The sequence below is a fragment of the Onychostruthus taczanowskii genome, unplaced genomic scaffold (genome assembly GCF_017590055.1).
Source record: "Onychostruthus taczanowskii isolate IOZ18803 unplaced genomic scaffold, ASM1759005v1 scaffold2, whole genome shotgun sequence".
NCBI classification, from domain to species: domain Eukaryota; kingdom Metazoa; phylum Chordata; class Aves; order Passeriformes; family Passeridae; genus Onychostruthus; species Onychostruthus taczanowskii.
In genome coordinates this window covers 11,874,082-11,894,304 of record NW_024499239.1, presented here as the reverse complement: position 1 = coordinate 11,894,304, position 20,223 = coordinate 11,874,082, and the positions used below count along the sequence as shown (strand labels likewise).

The 20,223-nt window shown below is 38.6% G+C and overlaps 1 protein-coding gene across 1 annotated transcript in view; it reads left to right on the top strand.

Moving 5' to 3' along the window:
- The window catches only part of TBC1D19 (TBC1 domain family member 19), a 48,895-nt gene extending 46,043 nt beyond the window's left edge, over positions 1-2,852 (top strand). The window contains exons 19-21 of the mRNA XM_041402811.1: positions 468-583; positions 1,411-1,481; positions 2,474-2,852. Coding sequence (XP_041258745.1) covers positions 468-583; positions 1,411-1,481; positions 2,474-2,548 — 262 coding nt within the window. The 3' untranslated portion in view covers positions 2,549-2,852. The remainder of the gene's footprint in view (positions 1-467; positions 584-1,410; positions 1,482-2,473) is intronic.
- The last annotated feature ends 17,371 nt before the right edge of the window (positions 2,853-20,223 follow it).

Below are 20,223 nucleotides of genomic sequence, written 5' to 3'. Positions count from 1 at the left end.
GAACTAAGTGATGTATTTCCTAGGGGACAGAAGACACAAGATGTGTTAGTTGCAGCAGAATGTACTGGAAGAGGCAAGAGAGCAAGAGTCATTCAATAGTGAATTCATGGCGCCAGGCACAACAGAACCTGAAAACCGTTTTGTCTTAATTGGTATCCATCTTAATAGCATAATAGCAGAAAGGATGAAACATTGAGGGTGATAATAGCTGAAGATCACTCTAATGTGATTGTTTGATCAGAATGATTATGAGAATGATTAGTACTTTATCAAATGAGATGCTAAATAATTTTATGATGGCTATTGCAAATCAAAATATTGATTATTACTGCAGCAAGAGAAAATGCTTTTTCTTCCTGGAAGAGAAGAGAAATACAGAAGGATAATAAAATATTTTCAATTTACAGACAATCTGATCATTATGGGAGGCAGAAATATAATAACCATTGTCTGTCACTTATTTGCAGGCTACGAATTTCATTTAAGTGGATGGTACGAGCATTTTCTGGTTATTTAGCTACAGACCAGCTCTTGCTTCTGTGGGACAGAATCCTGGGATACAATTCTCTAGAAATTCTTGCTGGTAATAGAATTATTTTTACAAAACATGTGAAGTCTGTGTGAATGTAAGGCAAATACTTGTTAGCTTCAGTGTATTTTGTGATGAGAAGAAAATAGTTGCTCTTTGACAACCTGCAAACAGCAGGTTACATACAAAGCATATATCATCTAGAAAAATGGAATTGCATGAATACTGCATCTTTAATAAAATATATGTCAGGTAATTTTTTTAACGGCAGTACTCAAACAATACTAAGTGCTCTCTGAACAGAACACAGTCTGTTCTTCCAGCTTCAGTGGTAGTGGTGAATGAATTCATCACCTTTCACAAAGTACAAGATTCATTTTATTTATGGCAACTACCTCTATGGTACTTAAAGCAATTGAGAGTCTCCCTGATTTTGCTGGGTTTCTTCCTTCAAAGTGGCATCTTTTAAGACACTTTGAAAGGTTTTTAGCTAAATAATGTCCTCATGTTTAGGAAGGTTTAAGATGGATGTTTTAAAGAAAGCATGTATCTTCAGTTGAGTCAGTTTTAAATACAAAGTAGGTGAGTAGAAGAGAAAAGGTTTTGGTTTCATTTGTACATATAAGACAGCTTGTCCCTTTTAATTAAAACCTGTTCATCTTAAACTGACGCATTTTCACTCAGACTTTCCTGAAAGAATGTTATCGTTTTTCTCTCTGTTTAAAAGAGCAGTCGAAGAAACTCAAACACGGCCACTTGTTGTATATTATTCTTCAGAATCAAAATAATTAAACTAAGTGAAAACTGGTATTTTGTGTCAAGATTAATTCTAACCACTACTTATCAGGTCAGAAACCTAAATATTGGAAATTTTCTTTCAGTCCTGGCAGCTGCTGTGTTTGCTTTCCGAGCAGTCAACCTGATGGAGGTGACATCACTGGCTGCAGCTGAAGTAAGGATAAGTTTCACTTAGAGGAGATTGAAATAGTTTCTGATGCTTTGCCAGTAAGAGTAACTTAAGCTTCACATGGCACATGATGCATAGTGCAAATCTTTCTGTCTAAATTCTTACCTTAGATAAAAAATAAGGAAATTGTGAGCATGCAGTACATAATGCTGCTTTTCTGGAATAAAAGGAAATAAAGCATATTTGCTATAAAAATGCAGTGTTATAAAATTATTTTTTACAGTTAAGTTTTTTTTTTTTTAATATATAATCTGTGTTAGTGGGATATATTGTTTTTGAAATATTGCAGAGGTTTGTACACTTTTCCTCAGTACATTTTAATTGCTTCTGTTCTACAAAGTACAAAAATTTCACAAGCTTACTTTGTCAGTGTGAATCTGAAATTTCACTGTGTGTGCTACCATAGGAAATGAAGAAAATGAAGTTATTAGCATGAAGATTATTATTATTATACATAGTCACTTGTTAATTTTTTTCCTTTTTTTTTCAAAAATACAGTGATGGATTTTTTCCAGATTTAGAGAGTTTGTGATCACTTTCTTTGGCTTTTTTTAAAACATACTTTCATGAGAAGACATTGATTATTTGATGCATTACATTGGACTTAGTTCATAAGTACTAGCCAAGCCACAGGATAAGGATTCTTAATTCCCAATTATTTTTAGAAACAAGTTGAAATGTTAGACTCCTTATTCACTCATGATGCAGTGTATATTTGAAGTAAGGCTAAAGGCTAAAATAAAGTTACTTAAGTAATATACATTGGGTATACCTGTTTTTTCTTTGAAATGTTAGAATGAAAAATTAGGCCATACGGTACTAACATAAACCAGTATAATTTGTTTCTAGCCATATCCATATCTGATTATTGGCAGTATTGTAGTCAGTATTTAAATATTTTCCTGACTTCTTAACCTGCTTTAAGGAAATTTGATTCAAATGTCAAATTTAACAAGCCTTTTTGATTTTCATCCTAGGCTGTACTTGCTGACCTTTCAACCCTGAAAGTTATGCCTCTTCTTCAAATCTTCTTGTTTGCTACTGTCACTTGATCTGTTTCAACAATAGTGGTACCACATCCCAGTCTTTCTGGAGAAGCTAAGCATCAACTATGCAATGTCTGCATAAAACCAAAATGAAACTCCATGTATAAAATCAATTTAGAAATAATTACCTTAATATTTTCTAACTGGAAAAAATAACTGCACACAATTGTGTGAAGTGCATGCTAATGAATTCCACTGTAAAAGCAATGGTTATTACTTGTATATTGGGAATGACTACTTGTGCAAGTAAATAATATGAATCACTGTCTAAAATGCATGTAATATTAAATTAAATAAAGTAAATGTAATTCGTCATTGAGTTTTGTGATGTTATTGTCAGAGTTGTAAAAGCTTTTTTTCTTTTAACATGAAATTACTTTTTCAGGCTCACAGCTTAGAGGATATCATCTCCAATACTGTCAAGTGAGAAAATAAAGATACTTGCAAGATTATTTTTTCTTGTTTTCTAAGGAAAAGGTGGGATCGTACATCACTTTTGTTGTCCCTGTCTTATTTATTCTTTTCGCAGAAATTTTCTCCATGTTCTTTCTCATGTTAACTGCTCCTGTTTATTCTTTTCATACACAGAGATGTAGTCACACATTCCCCATTCATCTTTGGTTAGGTCTAGAGCTATCTCAGGCGTCTGCTGAACTCCTCCCTGGTATCCCATCAAAGGCACAAAATGCGTTCCCTGCAGAGAAGGCGTGAGCACAGCTTCCTTCAGAACTTGCTGGAGCCGGTCTTCGCGTGAGACAAAATATTGCCCTGAGAATGATGCCAAGAGTCCTTTTGCTGTGCCCCACACCCTCTTTGGGGGGGCAGTGCTATGCCTTTGACTGTTTTCCAGCCTCTGTGGTTAACATCTCAGGCTTCAGTGCAAGAGCCCTGCCCATATTGATGTATGATGGATTGTCACTACAGTTGGGCTGGCATCATCTGTTAGCTCTCATACCTTTTTGTGAGGTCTTCCTCACAAAATCTGTTTGATTTGTTTAATACCAAAGTTGTAATCAATAATCTGATTTGATTGAGTATATCTTAACACCTGAAAAAGGCTCTAAGCCAAAAAATTATAATGGGTTATATAGTTACTGCATTTGCAATAGGACTTTTGTCTTTGTCTGTTTTATGAACATGTACATGCTTATGTACATGTAGTTGTCATTATTTGCCATACTGAATGTATGTCAGTGAAACATGAATCCTTCATACCTTGCTCAAAATTTGACAAGTGATCTAAACTGTAGTCTCAGGTAGGGGTATGAGCTGTATGTCTGTGAATCTTGTTGTCTCTGTCATGATAAGTAGTAGAAACTTACAGAACTAGTAGATTTATAAGGCTGATTTAAAAAGAGGTAAGTTGTGGACTTGGTGGTATCACTTCCTATATAAAGAATCAAACTGCTTAGCAGATATAATGTTTGAGAATATTTGGGGAAATTTTGCTCTGGATAACAGAGAAAATGGATGTTTATTTGCAAGAAGTTGTTTTAAATGTTTAACTAGAGGTTTTTCTGTGACACTTGGTTTTTAAAAAGATGTGATAGCTTTTATCCTTTACAGCAAGTATTACCCTGTTTTATATATGGGAAATGAAGGCATAGAAAGATTAAGTAACTTGCTAAAGATTACAGAGTAGATTCCTCAAGGAGGTGAGCAGTCTCTCTTCTCTTGAATTTCTGTTTGCATTTCTGGATACTTAGTTTGTGTATAAACCACAAGATCTTATTTCATCTTCAGATCTACATCTGAAAATGCAGCATTTTGCAGTTTTTAAAATCCGTAAATTGGGTAGCAGTTTAGAAATTATAATGTTACAAAGCAGTCACAAGGATTGTAGCTCTATAAGGTCATTACAAGGTTACCGTGACATTATAAAGAATTAACAGTATTTACTAAGTAGCAAGGGACATCCCCTACAGGCCTACTGACCCTCTAATTCCCTTTGCTTTGTGCTCGTACATGGTGCCGAATCTGAACAGCACCTTAACTTTTTCCAGATTAGGATTTTTCAGCAGTATCTTCTTTTTAATTTTCAATAAATTTGGAAATGCGATAAGTAGGCAGAGATAGAGAGACTGTTGGATTCTTGTTTGAACAAGCAGTTCCATGACTAACAGAATATGGTCTGGTTTTATCTCCCATCTCTCTTGCATCCCCTCCATCTTCCCCACTGGGGCACTTAAACTGTGCCTAAACTGCACCAGTGTCTCTCCTGATGACTGGAAGAGGATCTTGTGCTCTGGAGCTCATAAGGGTGCCCACACACCTTCTTGTATACAGGAGTGTAAGTGCATTAAAATGAGATTAGGATGAGATTAAAAACTGAACTAGAGCCTCACCTTAAGCTTCAACTATACTGTTAGATTTTTATATTTTTTAAAAATTCTATTTTAAGTTGTCATTTTTACTGAAGTGGTGTTGTTTTCTTGTTCCCCTCAGTTGCTCATTTAGTTCCAGCAAAATACTCTGTTTCAGATTCTGGCTGATACTTGTATTTTAATCTCCTTTTCTTAAATAATACTAATTTAATTTAATATTAAAATGACTGGTTTCTGTCTTGCAGATAGATACTTCTCTTGTATACATAGGTAGTATCAATTATTGAAGTTTTAATTCTTTAACTTTAGAGATCGACTCAAACTTCTTGACATCTGTAGTCTGTCATTTGAATTCCAAATTCCTAAAACTCTTTTTTCATTTTTGCTGTTTTAAGTAATGGCCAGATGTGATTGTAGAATCATATCTAACTAGATAATTACATTGTTTTAAACAGGCTCAGCTTAATGGCCAATGGCTCAATTTAGTCAAATTGTTTTGGTCCATTCCTCCCTATCTGAAATCAATATAAACAGACATTTTGGTACAAGAACCAGTTGTCTTCATATTGATAGATAATGATCAAATATTTTGCTCCTTACCTTAGGATTTTGGCTATGGTCTGTCAAGGGTTTCTTGTAATGTCAAATAGACTGTTGTAAAAAATGCAAAAGTAATGTACCCACGTTATCTTCCTTCAGTACTTCCAAAATATGTTGAAGCTCAAATCTTGATAGCTGGGTGATGGAACAACTGAATAACTAGAACAGTTTATAATTTTTAGTGGATTTTTTTGTCATAGTAACAGATTTTATTATGAGAAATGACAAGAGTATAAAGACTGTAAAACAGTTAGATATCCCAGTAAAGGGAAAAGGCTGCAAGGAGTCTCCAGTTTAAGACACATTTCTACTTGTTGCCAGAAAAAAGGGGGAAAAAATGCTGAACCTTGCACCTGTTTTACTGTCTTCTAATGAATTTTATAAAATGCTTCCAACAAGATGGAAGGGATTCCTTGAAACAGAATTACTGTATAAAGATCAGTTTGGGGATAGCAATACAGTGAGCTGTTAATTAACAATAAATTAAGCATTTTATAAAAAGTATTGAAATAAATTTCAAAACTGAAGGGCTGTATCTTTAGTGAGGAAGAGAAGAGCCTTTCAACATATTTTAACAAATCAGTAAAATATTCTGTCCAGTATTTTATGTGAGGAAATGGGGGAGGGAGGGGACGGATGCAGCTGGGGCAGTGGGAGCTGCTGGGCGCTTCCTTTTCCCCTTTTCCTCCAGGCCATTCCTGTCTGTGCCTGGCGGCTTGCATGTGCTGGACCAGCAGCTTCCATCCCCACAGCCACACAGAAAGGGCAACTAGCTGAAGCACGTATTTGTGTTGCCCAGCCAGCTCCAGCAGGTTTCCTCCAGCCCCAGGAAGCTCATCTGCTTTGGAGAAGCAACTCAGGATACTTGTCTTTTCTGTGCAGGACACAGTGCACACAAGTCCACAGTTATTAAGGGGGACAGAATGAGTCTGTGGTTAGGATAAGATGTTTGTCTGGGGTTCATCACCATCCTTTGTAAGACTGCAACGCATAAACAGTGGAACTGCCATGTGACTGTTCTAAATAGTAACCAGGGATCAGCCTTAAAATTAATACAAAGGGAGAAATATTCTTTTTTGGCAGTTGTTTTTTTTTTTTGATTCTTTGTTTAAGCCCAGAGAGGTTCATTCTATGTCTTGTCAGACATTGGTGGTTACAGGAAATGAACTTGAGGTTCTTGGAAGAAAGTTGCAGAGGGGCCTCTGTGTGCCCAGATTTCAAAATCAGCATGTTGTAGAGGTTGGACTAGTGATATTTGCAAACAATTATCTGTAGAGAATTGGCTTTATGGAGGACCACAGTGCTTTGCCAAATGGCATTGTGTTTGGCTAAACAGTTTGAACAAATTGTTTCTTTTGGAAATATGACCAAAATAAATGGAATATTTAACAAAAGAGTTAAAGACACAATTTGTGCAAGACAAAGCATGTGAACAATTTTTGTGCTTTGCTTTAAACAAAAAAGTCTGTATTGTGTTGCTAAGAGACAAGTTGGAATCTGATAGGCAAGGGAAAAATATTATGTTTTATTTGCATAATATGTTTTAGTAGGTATCTGATTGTTCATTTTATTCAAGAAACTTGTTCTCTGAGTGTTACATTCTATGTTTTTTTTTTTTTTTTCCTGAAAAGCTCTGTTTAGGATAGTTATACCCTAATAAGTCTAGTTATAAATAGTAGATCAGCAGAAAATATAAAAAGCAATGATATTTAATTTTATATGTATTCAGTACTATTTCTTATCTAATGTTTTTGATAATAAGTCTGGTGTCACAACACTTTCCCTTCTCTCCCTTTTTTTCCAGGTGCATCTGGGTTACAAAAACAAGCATTTCTTTGAAGCCCAGTCGTGGTTTGTTAATGTTAACATCAAGTTCTAACTGTGGAAAACTGGCATAGTTGCAGCTTGTGAAGGAAGTTCCAGTTGTTAGCAGCACTCACATTACTGGTGAAGTTCTCTCTATAATTTCTGACCTTAAGACATAATTAGATGTTTCATTTTAGTTTGTAATACTTTCTGACCATACCCAGTTTCTTAAAGCATTTCAGCTAACTGATAGACATGGGAAAGGAGTGTTAGGAGCATTAATGCCCCTCATTTCCATTAACACGGAGGCAGGAGAGCCTCCATGCCTCGTGCAGTGCACTTCCACTGTAGGGAAAGCAATCCTTGAAAGAAAGGTGTGGAAAAAGGTGTTTAAATGCTGTAGACTGTGACCTCTGCAACCAAAAAATGATCATTTGCTACTTGTATTTTTAACAAAGTACACTTTCTCCTACTGACTTTATATTGCATCTTTAGTCAACAATTAATTTTTTGTTATTTTAAAAGCTTGAGTAAGCTTTGTTAATCGTACAAAAGATGTCTTTTTGATATGTTTGTATAAATTTTGAAATTCAGACTTGTACCACTAGATTTTTCTGTTCAAGAGTATTATCTTCTCTCTTCTGTTTTTGCAATCATCAACAAATATCCTTACATAGTTTTGTCTAATCTGGATTTCCTGTCTATGGGAATTACAGTTTACAGCTTACAGATAATAGGAACTTTCCTGATTAGGGTTGTTCTCTTCCCCTGAGAAATATGTTTCTATTTTTTTACAAACAAATCCTGGAAAAACTTTAAAGTTGCTATCAGTCCATTCCTGCATTAAGTGGTAATAGGGATAAGGGTTAAGTATTAAAGTGCGGAGTTGGTTTACTGCAAGTATTATTTATTTAGGCAGCTAATCAATATTCAGTCTTGAAAACACAGTTAAAAGGTGGAAGTGGTAGATGTTTGGCTTTGCAACAATCTAGGTTAATAAAGACCTAAACAGAGGTTTGCAATCTTAGATAGCCAAATATATCAAAGACCTTCCTGTCAGAAACAGCAGGAAGTGATGCGCAGGGTGTTTTCTTGAACATCTTGGGTGACCATTCTAAATGCAGACACTGGAGAGCTCTGTGGACAAAGGGAGTGCTGCATTGCCTGCCAGGATTTCAGTTAGAAGGGAGTAGTGAAAGAGAAGCAGGGAAGTTGCAGGCACCATAGTAAGTGCAGATTTCCTCAGGCTGGATGATAACCTCTGTGTTTACTCAAAGTTGGAAAAAACCTGTCTGAGACCTTGGCTACCTTGGCTTTGGAAGAAATCACACACACAGGAGTATTAGGCACTAATGCAAGCAAGTAATGAAAACATTGCCAGAAATCTCATCCCTACTACTAGACTTTGGGTGAGGGAAGGGCCAAGGTGGTAGATTGTACAAATAAACTTCTTTGTTTTGTATATACTAGATCTTTACATAGGATTCTAGAACATGAGACTAGGACAAAGTGAAAATACTGTTTCCAGAGAAAAGACAGAGAATGTTAGGGTTAGCGTTAGGCTTAAGTTAATCTGGCAATCTGGGCAAAAAAAAAAACAAGTATCATCTTACATGATATCTACAATAGTAATTCATAATGTTAGCAGCTGGACAGTTTTTTTTCTAGTTTGCCAGATTTTTCCTGGTGTCTGCAAAATGATGAAATTCTGCCCCTGAGGTTTGTAATTTTTTTTTCTTTCTATTTTTTTTAAGTAAACTATGGAGAGTTTTTTGAATATAAAGAGCATGAGTCTCTCTGATATGTAAGGTCCATCTTTGCCCATTCAGATGGGATTTTTTTTTGTTTTCATTGAATAATGAATTTTGTGTTTGTATATTATCATATGTATTTGTATTTTCCTAGTTTGGAAGCTTGATCTGTAATTGTCAGTTATTTTGTGTTTTCAGCTCAAGGCTACTGTTCTTCTTGCTAGACAGTTCTGAACATTATTATAAAATCTCAGTTCAGTCTGTTTTATTTTATGAGAGAAAATATTACCTTTTTTTCAATACAAACACATGCAATGTAAAATGTTACAGAAGAAATAGCCTTTCATAGATAGGGATTTTTTTTTTTCACTAGGTCCAAACAGTTTAATAAAAAATATTCTGAGTTGAACTGGGTTTTTTAGTCCTCTTTTTGTAGAATTTACTGTAGATCTTCCAGAAAACTGGGCACAACCCAATGAAATGAGTATGTTCTTGATGCAAATGTAAGCCATCTTTTCAGTTTTCTCTAGATGGAAGTTTTGTTCCTTCTTAGAAGACACCATGGTGAGATTTTAAAATTACAAGTGCAGGATAAATTACTCTCTCCTGACTTCAGTCCAGACATTTAAACAGACATGGTTACTGGTACTGCTCAGCAAATTGTTCCAATGCAAACAGGTTTGTGCTGTGCACTCTGCTTTTGGTGGGACCGGGCCATTCAAAGGCAGAGCTATTATGGAACATAAATGTTCTTTCAAGACTCAGTGCTTTATTAAGATTTCAGTGAGAATTGATGCTAGGCATTTAAGCTTTTTATTTCCTCCATAATGTAATATATTTAAAATTTTCACTAGCCTACTAGTTCACTGTGAGTTTTCAGGCTGTGAGATCAGTCAGATCTAAAAAGGGAAGTTCGTAGCATTTAAGAAATACACCACTCATTCTTTTCAGCTTAAAACTCTGAAGATGAGGCAACCGCCCTGCCTTAAGGAACAGCTCCCACTGCCATAGTTTGTGGTTTACTGCAGTCTCTCTCCAGTAACTCTGTAGGTGTCACATCTGCCTCAAGCCTTTATAGTTCAGAAACCATTAGCAACATACAAGGTGACCTGTAAGGTCCCTGCCAACTCAGCCCATTCTGTGATTCTATGAACCTAATTTTTTGGATCATGTAAGTAACTGTTTCTTGAGCTTGTATCTTTTTACAGATTACAGAGAGATCAAGATTGTGTAGAAGAGACTTGCTCTGAAGTGATACTGAAAGTGTCACTTGCTCTGAAGTGAAACTTTCAGTATTGAGTGATCACAGACACTAATTCCAGGGGAAGGGGAACACTGCTGGTGTTAGCACAGGTAATCCCAGTGGGAGCACATCTTAGGAACCAAATACTCTTCTGGGTCTCCCTTTAGTCATTTTACTTCTGAAGACAGTCTCTGAAATTACTGCAGCATAAACATGAAAGCAGATGCTAAAATATTTTAGTTTGTAAGTAATGCAGTTTGCCCATTGCTGCAGGATGTGCATTCCAACTCCTTCATGCAGTGAGCAGTTTCTTTTATGGTTGTTTTCTAGTTATATCAGTAAGGCCTAAAAAGTATTTTGATTCCTGTGTCCCAAGAACAGGAAATAAAGAAAGGCATCAGGGGCAGTTTAGTTGGTAATTTCCTAATGAATAAGAGACAGAAGATACTCACGTTGTTTTTCCTGAAAGTTGATTTGCCTCTCCTCTCCATGTTTGAAAATCTTCAGATCTTAGATGCTTATTTTAGTAAGAAATTAACAACCTGAAGTTCCCATTACTCTCTATTGATTCTAAAGGGGTTAAGAGTTGACTGTCTCTGATTTAGACTTTTAGTTGAGCCCTTCCCTGCATTTCCTATTAAGTACTATGAACAGTTCAGAAAGAATTGCTCAAACTCATTAAGTAGAAGGTAATAAATAAGACCTGTCCTATACAAGTCATATCAGAAAGATGAAAAACTTCACTGAATACAGAACCTTTTTGTCTCACCCTGTCACAATGTCATAATGGACAGGTAAAGGTATAAAAAAGGTCCACATCCAAGGCAGATCATGAAAATTTGTTAACTCCAATGCTCAAGGAAGCTTAGCACATTGCAAGTACCACAACCTGCAAAGCAAGCAGGAACAAAAATGTGTACTCTTTCTGAAAATGTAAGCAATGGATGAAATTCTACTCTTTTTTAAAATTTATTTTAATTTTTTGTAAGAATTTAATTTTGTTTGTACTAAGTGGTAACACCAAATGCCCAAAGTTGTGTTCTGACAGTAGGAAAATGGCCTGTATCCAATGACCTTGTAACTGAGGATGCAGTCTCCAATGCTTTCCCTCTATTATTCAACTCAAAACATATGAAAATTGAGGCAAAGAAAAAATATCTATGGTTTGATTTTCTTAGCAGTGGTTTTCATATGTTCTTCAACTTTCTGGGTAATTTGAGACCAGCTTTCTCTGCATCTGCAGAATGATCTTATTTATTAGAGTCTGTGTCACTCACAGTACCTGGCAGTGCAATGCCACAGATAATATAGAGAGCTCCTGTTTACAGGATGTGCAACTTGCCTGCAGAAATTCCAGGAAACAGCCTGCTTGCTGTGACCTCAGAGCAGCCATTTCAATTTACCACAAGCCATCTGACAATAGAATTGTATTTACACTATACACATGTTCACTAGGCTTGTTATTGCTCTCTGTTAGTCACAGATCATGAGAATGTAATCTCCTACTCACCGAAGTTCTGACTTCTGATTGAGTGATTGCTCATTCCACTTTTCATTCAACATCTTCTCAAAGTATCATAACCACACTTGAAGTAAAAGCTTTTGCCAATTTCTCCTTGCTTCTTCAGAAGGTCATAAATAGTCTTTGTTCTTATCCCAAATATTGTCTCAAAGGGACAAATTATTTCCATTGTAAATAATTAATCTGACAGCATTTTCTGACCATGATCATTCAGGTAAAGAACAGCTCTGTAAATTATTAACTGAGCCTTTATTTAGAAAAAAAAATTCTGAAAGTTACTACTCACATTATTTTTAATGCAACAGTTACTTTATAGACACTGAGAAAATGAAAACTGATCCCCAGAATGCCTCTACCAGCCTGAATAAGCAGACTCCATTCTGAGAGTTCCTGTTACACATGAATGGGGACTATTTTCTCTGTGCAAAACCATACCCAAACGTGTCCCAGGAGGCAAGAAGTGCCTGCACATTCTCACAAGTGTAGCAAGTATTGAAGATACTTGTGAGAATGTGCTAAATGACTCTGCCCAAATTATTTTTTTTTTAATTGTGATTTTTATTCTAGTTGGCCAATATGCTTGTTATAAAATAAAAAGTAGTAATGTGCAGTAGTGACTCTCATCACCTTCTGATTGTGCTTTTCCTTGTTTCCTGTGTAGCAGGAAGGGTGGGAATAAGAAGACACGAATCACTCACTGTCTCTGCTTAGGTAATGGCAGATTTAGAGATTTGCTGAGATTCAGGGAAAGTGAAAGATTATGTACATACTGGGATCTTTTTTTTTTTTTTTTTTTTGATGGTAAAATGCTCTATTCTCCATTCCCTCTAAGATAGCCTTTTTTGGCGAGTCATGTCTATAGCTCTCACTTCTGTGTTGAAATTGGTTAAATTCTCACATTGCTTGAAGAGTGAAAAACCCAGCAATTAATTTTTAATGTATGAATTTGTTGTGTTAATATTGCTGTTCATTAAACATCAGGAATGCTTACACTGATCATTTAAAGACAGTTTGAACTACAGATGAACTCATTATAATTTTCTTGTGAATGCAAAATTACCAGAATTAAAGTCTTGTTAAAATTTAATAAGATGCCTGGACTTTTATAGTCTGGCAATCAATTTTGGCAAAACCGGTTTTAGTGATGTATGTTCTGAGTAGATCAGATGATGAACTTTGTCATATCATGATCTTCAGGATTGTCCCTTGGTAGTTTTTAACATATTTCTGATCACCTAAATCTGTAATGTAATTCATTTCCACAACCATTTTTGTGTTGCTCTAAATGGTCTTTAGCTGTCAAAATATGTAACAACCCATCGCTTTGTTGTAATCGGACAAGCCAAAATATTCAAGATAGCAAGATCCCTCCCTGCTCCTGAACCACGAGTAAGATTGTGTCCTGGCAACTGTTTGGCTCCTACTACAAATTCCAGAAATCCAAGTGCTGCCTGAAATATTTTATTCACTCATTTTGCCATTGTTTTCCTTCACACTCAGTATCTCTGGATATGCCTCCAGATCTTGTGTAAACAGATTGAGTCTTTGTTTATCTTTGAAATAAACAATCCATCCACAGTCTGCCTAGCCAACATCTTCTAACTGGAATGGCATCTCAGTTCCCTTAAAGAACTCAACAGTTTTTAAAAAGGATAAGCGAAGCTTCTATGCAAATACAAGAATCAGCTGCAGTGAACATTGTGTGTTCCAAGACTTCTTTTATATTTGTCTTTACCCATAAGTGTTAAAGAAAAAAATCTTCTACAATGCCTGTGGCAATGCTGATTGAAAAAAAAAAATTCTCAAACTAGGAAACTTATAAAATTCTTTGGAGATCTGCAGCTCTTGTTTTGCCCTTAATGACTGTTCCTTCTTTTTTATTGAAAGAAATTTTGTAATTTGTGCAACATTTTAGCCTATTACCAGGTAATTTGCTCATTTGAGGGATATCTAGACTCATGGTCACTGATAAGATCCTAAGGGCTAATACTCCCAGGAGATAAGGAAGATGTTTCACTGACTTACCCTGTCTGAGTTCAGTTTTCTTATTGGACTGAGATAACATCTCTGACCCATAGTTTCTTAGTCCATTAACAGCTGGAAATCCAGGACCACTTAAAATACTTTGTATAGTTTCCTCTTGAACTAACAAGTTTCTCTCCCCAAAACATAAACTTCAGTAATCCAGAAACAACTAAGAAGGGGCTCCAAAACTGATCCTCTCATCCTGGCAAATATAAATCTTACAAAATTCCACCTTGATCTGATATTTTATCAGCACATGAAATCTGAGAACTAGAAAGTTTTGTAATTTGGTTGCAGATATGAATAACTTCTCTAATTAAGAGAAGGTATTTGAATTTTAATCTCAAACCTGTTCAAAAATGAATGTTTATTTTCACAGCAGTAATAGAATCAAATGTTTCTTGGACAATTTACCAATAATCTGATTTGCTTATCTGAATTTGAACTTATTGCCAGTTTGTACTTGCATTGTTTTTTAACAAAATAAAACAAGTTATTGTATTAATTTCTGAGTCTTCTTTCCTGTAAGGTGACCTTGTAGCATTTTTCCTAAGTTCATGCTTTGTTTCTCTTTCCTCCACCAGGTTTCTTTCTCATCTGTTATTATTAGTCTGGCTCAGTTTTCCTCATCAGTCTTCTCATCTAACCAGAGCATTCACAGCTTTTAGTTTGGAGAGACTGCAAATGGCACTAAAGGACAGAAAAAAAATATTGTTTTTCCTTTATTCTCTTGTTCAAATCTGCTTCAAGGTTATTGTAGGGCTGGCTGGATGTATCTGTTGGAAAGAAATATTGGCATTAAACAACGCTGAAGATTATTTCCTCTCCTTTTTTCTGTTCATATAAATCAATGTGGTGATTAAGGCTAGGTGAAGGATAAAATTGCTAACAGGAAAGGTAACTCAAAGCAGTTAATACACAATAATAAGAGGGAAAAAAAGCTTTCTGCTCTGAAGATCAATGGAAGGATGCGGGACAGGCCTCACATAAAAGCCTCTCAGTTTATCCATACAGCAAAGAACTCTCAGAAAATTTGACCAAGACTGTAGGAGTCCATTAATACTCATCAGGATTCGTGACAGAAAGTAACACAAATGTCTGAACTCTTAAGGCTTCGAGACCAGTTTACTCCCTGCAAAAAGATAAAAGTAGGCACTTTTGGGGAATGCTGTTGCAACATTCTATCAACAGTGTGCATGTGCCAGTGACAGATCTTCTTTGGGGAAGGTGGTTGTACTTTGAGCAGACCTCAAAACAAAGCAACATTAACTTTTGTTCACACTCCCAGGGTGTCCCACGCTCTGCTCCCCTATAGCCACAGGGCACCAAGGCAGGGGTGACCAGGCTGCCATCTGGCACTCAGAGGTGTGACTCTGTCCAGACCATGCTGGGTCCAGCATCCATGGCAATTACACAGGAGAGAAGTCACACCAACTCTGAGGTTCTCCTCACATCTAGGTTTCTCTTGGCTGGCAACAGTGCAGAGATATTGGGTAGGCTTCTTTGTAGCCTTTAGCACCTTATAGTAATCAGTCTCTCCATCCTGCCTCACCTCTGGAAGCGATCAGTATTTCTTCATTGCTCCTTGGCTCTAGAAAAAGAGAAAAAGTGTCTTGCAAAACTGAACACAGATGTGCTGGGTTGGGTAATTTGGATGCTAATAGCATACTCCAAGGTGAGAATTCTTTGCTGGTCTGTGCTCCATACAGTGACCCCACGCCCAGATATTACCATAAAATCTCCATTCAAAAGGAATTCCAGAACAGGGGTTACGATTAGGCTTAGTTTTTGTGGTTTTCAAAACCCTAACCCTAGGCAGTAAAAGCAGCCTTGGGCTAAGGCAGGTCCCAGGGAAAAAGCTATGGAGGGAAAGAACTTTTGGCAGTTTTGTGTTCCCCTTGGCATGCCTTTTGCAGCTGCAAGGGGACTGGATCTCTGGGCTTTGTGGTTTTCAAAACCCTAACCTTAGCTCTAACCGTAACCGTAGCCAGTAAAAGCAGACATGGGCTAAGGCTGGCCCCAGGGAAAAAGCTGTGAAGGAAGGCATGTTGTGGCAGTTTTGTGTTTCCCCTTGGGATGCCTTTTGCAGCTGCAGAGTGCCTGGAGCTCAGGGTTTTGTTGTTTTCAAAATCCTAACCCTAGGCAGGAAAAGCAGCTTAGGGCTAGGGCAGGTTGCAGGGAAAAAGCTGTGAAGGAAGGCATGTTGTGGCAGTTTTTTATTCCCCTTGGGATGCCCTTTGCAGCTGCAGTGTGTCTGGAGCCCTGGGCTTTGTGGTTTTCAAAACCCAAACCCTAGGCAGTAAACGCAGCCTTGTGCTAGGGCTGGCTCCAAGGAAAAAGCTGTAGAGGAAGGCATGTTGTGGCAGTTTTGTGTTCCCCTTGGCAAGCCTTCTACATGCAGACATAGTGACAAGAGTCTAAAAAGGAAGCATATCCAAAACCCATAGATTGCCCCTGAGGGATGTGGCCGGTCACTTGCGATGAAGTAATGTGAAAAGGCTGAGATGTTCAAAGCCCTCTTACCCTTGTCATTTATTATTGAGGTCAACCCTTAGGGTTCACAGAGCCCTGTGCCTAATTTTGCAAGGTTTTGAGAAGGAGACTTCTGGAAATTTAGGAAATTATCTGTTTGCAAGTCCTTAGGAAGGAACAGGAGGTGTTTGTAAAGGTGCTGAGGAGGGTGATTAACTTCATTGTGCTGCTTTATATCACCTTCTAAAGGGTGTGGCAATCAGATGGGATTTCCAGGTATTGGAAAAAAGCAAGTGTCACATCCATTATCAAAGCAAGGTGCAGGAAACTGCAGAGCAGTCATCTTTACTATGTATCTCAGAGGAGATAATGAAGGAAATGTTTCTGGAAGCCATTTCTGGGATGATAATGGATGAATTCAGAAAACCAGCACAGTTCCACCAACACAATTGCCTTCGGTCATGAAAGAGGTGGCTCTATGACTGAAGTGATAAGAGCAGCACATACTGGTCTTTTGATGTGACATCCACAGCATCTTTGCAATCCAGTAGGGACTGGGTAAGTACACGAGATGGATGGCAGTCTGAACCACTCTACTTAAAGAGTAGTGGTCCCCAGTCTAACATGAAACTGGCGTCTGGTTATGAGTGATGTTCCTCAGGATTGAGTAAGGGAGTTTGTTGAGATTCATCTAAGGGGGCTCCCTGGAGAGTCCCCAGAGGGCCCCCTAAGCTGAGTGTTTGCTGGGAGCAGCCGGCAGGCAAGGAGACTCCACACGGCTTCTGAGGGTGCTGATTGATGAGGGTTTATTGGGGGTCCCATCCCCGGGAGCAGCATGGTTACTGAGGGGGAAGGGGGAAAGGGGGAGGGAGGGGGAGAGAGGGAGAGCCTAGGGGAGAAAAGGGCCAAGAGAGCACCTGGTCTCCCTCACACAGCTTAACAAGGAGATCCAAAGTGGGCATGGAGTAAGACTTGGGCCAATGGGATTACAGATACATGAGACTTCAGGGAAGGTTCACAGCTTGGAATAAACAGTACATTTTTGTGGGGGGAGACAGAGCATACCATTTAACTAAAATGCAACACCACATATCACCCTTTTTCCATTAGAAAGAAAAGATAAAGAGAATTAAAACAATTAACAATTTTAAAAATGAAGCAGTAATTATAGAGTTTTGTAGCATCAAAATAAATACCACTGCAGTGAGGATTATGTTTTAAACAGTCCATTTGACTTGATGTTTGCTTTTGGTGGTAGGCAGCAAAGATGAAATGAGCATTTAATTGTAAAAACGGGTAATGTGGGTCCATATTCCATATTTTAAATGAATTTAAAGCATGGGTGAGCGCTTAAAGGGCTTCAGCCTTTGGCACTGTGGTCATATGAGAGTTTTGGGATTGGCCTTTTCAGTGTGACTGGCCCAGTGGTGTCTAACCTTTTCCAACTGGCTTTTTGGACCACCACAGCCCCCAGTTTTAGGCTGAGGTGCCGAATTCTGCTCCCCCTCCTAAGGCACAGGGAAGCCCCTGGAGCCCCCTGGACTCCAAGCAGGTTTGCGGCCTCAGATTCTCACTCTTGGATCTGAGCTTTACCGCTGCTTTCACCTTCCAACCGGTTTAACCCAGAAAACCCCTGGTTTTAGGTCATTAAAAGAAAAAAAGAAAGAAAGGAAATTTGGCTTCAGCTATTACCTATACTCAGGGATCATTCACCACAAAAACCATCAAAATACATTCCCAGACACCATTTTAGGTTATCAGTCACCTTCAGAACCTACTGAGTACAGCATAAACCCAACAGCGATTATGATTCAGCAGTTTAATACCATCTTCCCCAGGCTCTGCCTCTCTCCCCCTCCCTCCTCCTTTTCCCCTTCCCCCTCAGTAACCATGCTGCTCCCGGTGGTGGGACCCCCAATAAACCCTCATCTAATCAGCACCCTCAAAGCCGTGTGGACTCTCCTTGCCCACCTGCTGCTGCCAGCCAACTCACAGCCTAGGGGGCCCTCGGGGGACTCCCCGGGGAGTTCCCCCAAAGGAACCACATCAGGAGTTAGACTAGAGGAACTCTAGAGGTCATACATTTTTCTCATGAGACATTTACAGCTAAGAAGCTTATCATTGCGAGATCTGCTATGGTGTCCTGACCAGCAGTGACATCCCCCCAACTCCAGAACATAGATATTGCTTGAAAACAGTCCATTCCATGCTTAATGATTTGGGGACTTGTAGTTAGATGCAGGAGGTGAGAATGAACCAATACTGAAAGAGGACTTTTAGTAAGGATCATTTATTATTTCAGCCCCACATAGTTTTTCTTGAAGTGTCCCCATCTCACAGCTATTCTGATGCAGAATAGGCTTTTCTTTACAGTAAGTACTTGTGCAGTCTGGATCTTTTGACCTCACTAACTCTCAGTTAAAAGAGTTCACACTTGTCCAGGAAACTTGAATCTTTCATGTACCCTTTATGCATTCCTCTCTTTGTAATATAACATTAACTAATTAATTAAATTAACAGCCAGCTTCTTTGTTTCCATCTGGGAAATTTACTGTGCTCCAGCTCCCCTCCCTAAAGTTAAACAACACTGAACAAGCTTTCTTAAGATGCAGGCTTTTCATTGTTCTCTTTGCACAAGATCTGGTCAGATACTGTTGGTCTTTAAAAGCTGTTCTATTCACCAGCAGAAATGATAACGCTATGCACAGACTTCACAATTCAATCAGAGTTCATCAGGTTTGGAAACATTTTCCAAATCTTTATATGCTATATGATTACTTGAAAGTTTTGGTGTTTTTCCCCCATAAAAATGTTTCAACTGGGTTGGAGTTTGCATGCCCACTATATTAGTAGATAAATTGTGTCCTGCTGCATTTAATAGTACTGTAATGATTTCACCGTTAGCTTTCCAGATTTTGCTGACCCGCAGAAGAGCTTGTACAACTCCTTTTCGTGCTCCTGTCTCCTGCAGGGTGTACATAGCAGGCAAAGGCTTTTCTCAAGGTTCTTGCAACTCCTCTTCTGTTATTTCTTAGGTAATTGCAATAGTTAATAGAAAATGTAATGCTTATATGGCTTTTAGCGTCTGTGTTGCACTATTTTCTCACGTACTGTGTATCTAAGATACTAGATTGAATTTGGTCTTTAAAGGCTGTGTTATTCTCGTTAAATGGCTCTAAACGGAATACTGTAAAGTACCACAGGTTTGGACAGGACAAAGCACAGACTTTACTGCCATTCAGTGGCTTGATGGAAACATCATAAGCAAAAGTGGTGGGTTTTTTGGTCAAGATTTTAAGCACAATGAAATCATGGTTAAATTTTAGTGAAGACTTAGTTTTCCTGGTTTCAGTTGTGTGAGATCAGATTTTAAACTTTTCCTTTTCTCGTTTTGTTGATGTTTTGACAGTGCTGTAGTACACACCGAACCTAAACTTCAGAAAGCTCTCCTCAGGTGTATGCACCGGCGGTGCGACAAGGGCAAGTTTAACAAAGTCCAAGGTTTTTCCTGTAGCTAAAACATCTTATTTTCACGTTGTGCCTTCCCTGGATCCGGCCCGGCCGGTCTGCGTCTGAGGGGTTCCGGGACACGCCGGGGGGCCCGGGGGAGCCGGGCGGGCCCCCGAGGGCCGCCGCGGGACGGCTGCTCCCCGCAGCGCCACCTGAGAGCCCCGGCGCCCCGCGATGCAGGCGGCCCGGGCGCGGTACCGGCACCTGCGGCTGCCGCCGGTCCGGTCCTGCCCGATCCTGTCCTGTCCTGTACTGCCCTGCCTAGTCTAGTCTAGTCTAGTCTAGTCCAGTCCAGTCCGGTCCAGTCCGGTCCCGTCGGGCCGCGGTGTCCGGGGAGCGGGACCAGATCCACGCGCCGCTCACCGCCCCCATCCCGGTGACGTCACCGCGCGGTGACGTGTCGCCCGGCGGCGCGGGGGCCGCCGGAA